Source organism: Lathyrus oleraceus, chromosome 7, assembly GCF_024323335.1.
Source record: "Lathyrus oleraceus cultivar Zhongwan6 chromosome 7, CAAS_Psat_ZW6_1.0, whole genome shotgun sequence".
In the NCBI taxonomy this organism is placed as follows: Eukaryota; Viridiplantae; Streptophyta; class Magnoliopsida; order Fabales; family Fabaceae; genus Lathyrus; species Lathyrus oleraceus.
In genome coordinates this window covers 441,690,046-441,694,965 of record NC_066585.1, presented here as the reverse complement: position 1 = coordinate 441,694,965, position 4,920 = coordinate 441,690,046, and the positions used below count along the sequence as shown (strand labels likewise).

General features: G+C 38.6%; 1 protein-coding gene across 1 annotated transcript; it reads right to left on the bottom strand.

The window, feature by feature from the left end:
• Window positions 1–2,762: 2,762 nt before the first annotated feature.
• Window positions 2,763–3,494, bottom strand: LOC127104245 (uncharacterized). Its single transcript, XM_051041438.1, has one exon. The coding sequence runs from the start codon at window positions 3,492–3,494 to the stop codon at window positions 2,763–2,765; it is 732 nt and encodes a 243-aa protein (XP_050897395.1).
• Between the last annotated feature and the right edge of the window lie 1,426 nt (window positions 3,495–4,920).

Here is a 4,920-nt window from a genome sequence, read left to right as displayed (position 1 = left end):
TCGCTTGTAACAAACGACAAACTGTCGAAGCGTGCCTTCTGTCGGTGATGAAGAAAGCAACATGAAGATGGTTGATGGTTCTTCAATGAAGGAAATGAAATTATCAAAGTCGCGCAACCGGACAAAATTCTGTCGTGGCGAATACAGGTATTGAATCCTTCTTCTTTCTTCGGATTTCACTTCTTCTTCTTGAATTTTTTGTTTGTGTTGTTGATCATTACGATCGGTTGTTGAATGGTGCATTGATGATTCTTTCTGTGCGGTTGTTATGAGGTGATGGTGGTTATGAGTTATGAACTAAGTTATGGCCGAAGTTCTGCCGGAGGGATTGTGAACAGGGTGATGGTGGTTATGAGTTGTCGTTGATGAACAATGGAGTGAGGTTTAATATCATGTGGATTAAAGGTTGAAGAAGATGGAGTGGTTGAAGGAATGGTGAAGAGTGATGGAAGATAATGTGAAGGTTTTATGGAGAGAAGAAGATTAAAGGTGAAGAGGAAGATTGAAGATGAGCAATCAAAAAACCGGAAAATCTTCTGATTACACTGTTATATACATTGTATTTTCAACCGAATCGGGCAACGGATCGGGCAGGTTAGTTATGTTAGGGCAGGTTGTTAGGATTTTTGTTGAAACTTTGTTAGTTGCAAATCTATTTTGGTTAGTTAGTTCGGTTAGGCGGTTAATGAAAACAGTTAGAGTTGTGAATGAAATTCAAAAATGAAAGCCAGACATAATGTTGTTTAACATGGAATGCCAATATTACTGTCACAGTTAATTCTAACACTTGGTGTTTACTATTTGTTATATCTCTGTAGGGTAGGGTGAATGATCGATTTGAAAACAATTGAAGTTGTTGCAATTGGAATTGCAAGCGTTCGTTGAAGTTAATATGTTAGTGTAAGTTTAATTAAGTTTATTAATTGTTAAAAAAAGTTGAAATCAAATCCTGTAGGTTGAACTTGCTTTGGGTTTTCTGTTACATTTGTAGTGTATAGGCATTTGGACTTAATATTACGTTGTCATTTGTAGGGTAAGAGTTTCACAGGCCTTTGAAACCTGCACCTAAATGAATGATTTTACTGTGTTTTGCAGGCTGACTATGAAATTCTAGTAACAGACTATTGATGTCACACTGGATGTTATGACATCCAATTCTGCGCAGACAGGAAATGTATGCAGAAGGTAAATGAGAAGTGCAGTAAAAGACACCGACAATTGTTTACCAAGTTCGGTGACAAACACACCTACGTCTGGGGGCTACCAAGCCAGGGAGGAAATCCACTATAAGCAGTATTAATTCAGGACTTAAAGCAACTGTTTAATCCTATCACTTAAGACCTACCCAATGCAATTTCAATCTAAACTAAGACCAGAGTTCCTACTCACTCCTCCTCAATCACCACAGTGATTACAACCTTTAATAAGTTTAAAGTCAATGGCGAAGTTATACTTCAAACAACTCTTGATTGTGCTTAAAAGCTTTAATCAAGAAACACAACACCAACACTTAAAAGCTTAGAGTGACACAACAATTACAACTCAATGAACACCCTAGTCCAATGCAATCATCTAAGTGATAGTTGCTTGGTCACAAGTAAAATCTAATACAAGACACAAAAATAGTACAACAGTGAAATATGATGATATAATAAATTCTTCACGCTTCAAACCTCTGAGTTGTTGAAAGTAGGATCCCCATCCTTTTATAATGCAACACTTGGGCCTTGTACTTGAATTTCCTAAAATTAAGGTTAAGCAAGTTAACCTAATTTCCACATATTAGGGTGCTAACAATTAGGCTATATGTTAGGCCTCTTAATTTTAGCACAGTTGTTAGTTTCCTGGATTTTAGCACAGCTGTTAGATTCCTGAAAAATAGCCTGAGATAAATACTGAATCATAACAGAAAAACTAACTAGCCTACACTTTAGCATATGCTGTCAGGAATGAATGTCATAACATTTAGTTTGACGTCCAGAACATAGGCCATATGCTAAGTCTCTTAATTCTAGCTCAGCTGTTGGTTTCCTGGAACAGCAACCTCAAATAAATATTGAACTATACCAGAAAAACTAACTGGCCTATAATTCAGTATCTGCTGTAAGGGAAGAATGTCATAACATTCAGTTTGACATTCAGTAAATCCTGTATTAGCTAATCCTGCAGCATACTACTCAAGCATGTCATGACATCAGTCAAGACATCAGAGTACAATTAGTGTTTTAACACAAAATGCAGCCAATCAAAAACATCTACAAACTCCCCCTTTGGCAAATTTTTGGCTAAAACAACTTGGCATCACAACAGAGTTCACAGCAGCGGAAATCACACATCCAAGCAGAGAATCAAATTAGCTAATACACTCAGCACACATAGAAGTTAAACTTCAAACAGCAGCAGCATAAGTAGATAGCAAACAGCAACATAACCTCTTGTTTAGAGGACCTTCAATGAATTCTGTTGTCCTGGGGTACATGTGTTACTCCCTTTTTTTGTCAAAAATGTTGCCAAAGCAACACTTAATATTACAGACCAACAAAAATAAAATTACACACAATTTTCAGAAACACAGGAAAGGTTCTAGTCATCTGACTCAGAGTCAGCATCATCATCTGTGCCATCATCAGGACTGGCATCTGCTTCTCCCTCTTCACCTTGTCTTTCAGCTCCTTTTGCAACAGCAGCAGCTTCACCAAGCACATCACCTTCAGTCATCTCCAACTTGCTAATCAATTTTTCCAAGTTTAGCTTCCTTGCCTCTACTCCTTGCAAGTTTCTTTGAGCATTGCAATGATAGCAGCTTTACCTGGTTGATTGCTTACACGTGATGTCTCACCTGTTGTCATGGCAATGTCAGGAACATGGGTACCTAGGAATAACTTATGATTGAAGGACAAGGGGCTATCTCTTTTCTTCACAGAATCATTCTCTGTTAAGATGTTTGGAAACTGATTCAAAACAATACCACAGATGAGAGAAGGAAAGGCTATAGGCCCCTTCACACTGAAGCTTCCTGCATGCTTCAAAGTTTGATCAAAAATATAGGATCCATAGTTAAAATTGGCTTTGGTTCCAATAGCATATATGAACTTTCCAAGCATTACAACAACTGTAGATTTATGATTGGTGGGCACCCAGTTAGCAGCTCCAATTTTGTAAAGCATTGCATACTTGACACTCAGTTTGCTGGCCACCAACTTTCCTTTGAGAGGCCACTTCCTGACTTGATTAGCAATGATGACTTGACTGATTTTATTGTCAGTCACCTCAAGCTCAGGTTGAGCTACATCAGGCCTTCCCAAATACATGTTGATCACTGAGGGAGAGATATTTACACACTTGCCTCGCACATACACTTTTCTGAATTCCTTAGACTTTTCATCAGCATATTCTTCAGACACATTGACAATAAATTCCTTTACTAACATCTCATAGCACTTTGAGAACTGAGTCACAGTCTTCATTAAACCAACCTCTTGAATAAGGTCCATAATCTCCTTACATTCCAGGACATTCTGAGCCAATTCCCTTTCCAAAGCCAGCCTCTTCTGATAAACATATTTCCACCTGTTTACACTTGAAGCAAAATGGAACGATATGTTGTCAATTGGTACCTCAGGGACACTAGCTGCAAGCTTGCTAGTGGTTGGCTTCTTCTTTCATAGAGTGTCAGGGACATCACATGGAACATCTGAGTCAGACTCACCAACAACAAACTTGGTCTTCTTTTTCTTGGGCACCCCTTTGCTCCAAGATTTTGTTGGACCATGAACTTTCCTCTTGAGGGAACTCTCGACTTCCACCTTTGTATTGGGAGAGGTTGGCACATCAATCTTCTTTCTGGGGGACCTTTGAGCCACTGTTTTCTTTTCTCTCCTAGTCCTAACCCTTTTGGCTATGTTAGGGACGACTGAGGACAACAACTCATTATCAGAAAATTCCTCCAGGTCTACTGTTTCAGCCTCACAGTTAGGGTTGTTACTGACATCATGAGTGACATGAACTTCCTCACCAGCCACATTATCTAAAGGTTTGTCAACATTTGACTCCTTATAAGCATCAGATTGCTCAACATCATCAGAGATATTCTTTCCTAAAGACTCAATATTTTCTTGATAAGCAACACTATCAGGTTCAATAGTGTTTAAGGGAATGGAAACCCCAAGGACCTTATGATTACCAGACAATGTTCCAGTCACCATAGTGGCAATGGCATTGTGAACATACCTGGAACCTTCTCTGGTTCGTTCATCAAGAGCGATTACTAAGGAGAAGCCTGATACAGTTTCTTTAGGTCTTCTTGCATGTGAGGTATTCGCAGAGTCAGTAACAGGATCTTCTCTGTTAGGGTTGCATGGTTTAGAGCTAGAGGAATCAAACATGTTCTTGGAGGAAGATGAGTTGGATTGTTGAGACATGATGAATATCTTAGAGGCGAAATGAAAAGTTTCTTTGAGAGAATGCTTGCGTGACTGAAAGTTGAAATGATGGAAGAGGTAACGCTTGTTGTAAGAGTAATAGCTATTATTTGTTGACCAATCAGAGCATACTCTCAAATGTTTAATAATTTGAATTATTAAACAGTAAATACCTAACATCATTAGTTGCTATAATTCCTCAGAAGGACATATTCCCATTTTTCCCCTTAAATCTTCAAACTGAGTAACATCCAATGTCATGACATTCTGAGTGACATTGTACTCAGTCTGCATCTGATTCATCCATATCAATTGGGAACAACTGCTACCAGAGGCTATGTACTCAGCTTCTGCAGTAGATAATGATACACAACTCTGTTTCTTCCTTTCACCCACACCATTTTGATGAGGGATAATAGGTGAGGACAACTCATGACTTTCAATCTGCATAGGTCCCATTAAGTCCATGTGCAAAGGTTCCAGAGTTTTGGATGTTTTA

Excerpts from the sequence above, each read along its gene's own strand:
- LOC127104245 (XM_051041438.1), bottom strand. The coding sequence starts at position 3,494 with ATGGACCTTATTCAAGAGGTTGGTTTAATGAAGACTGTGACTCAGTTC.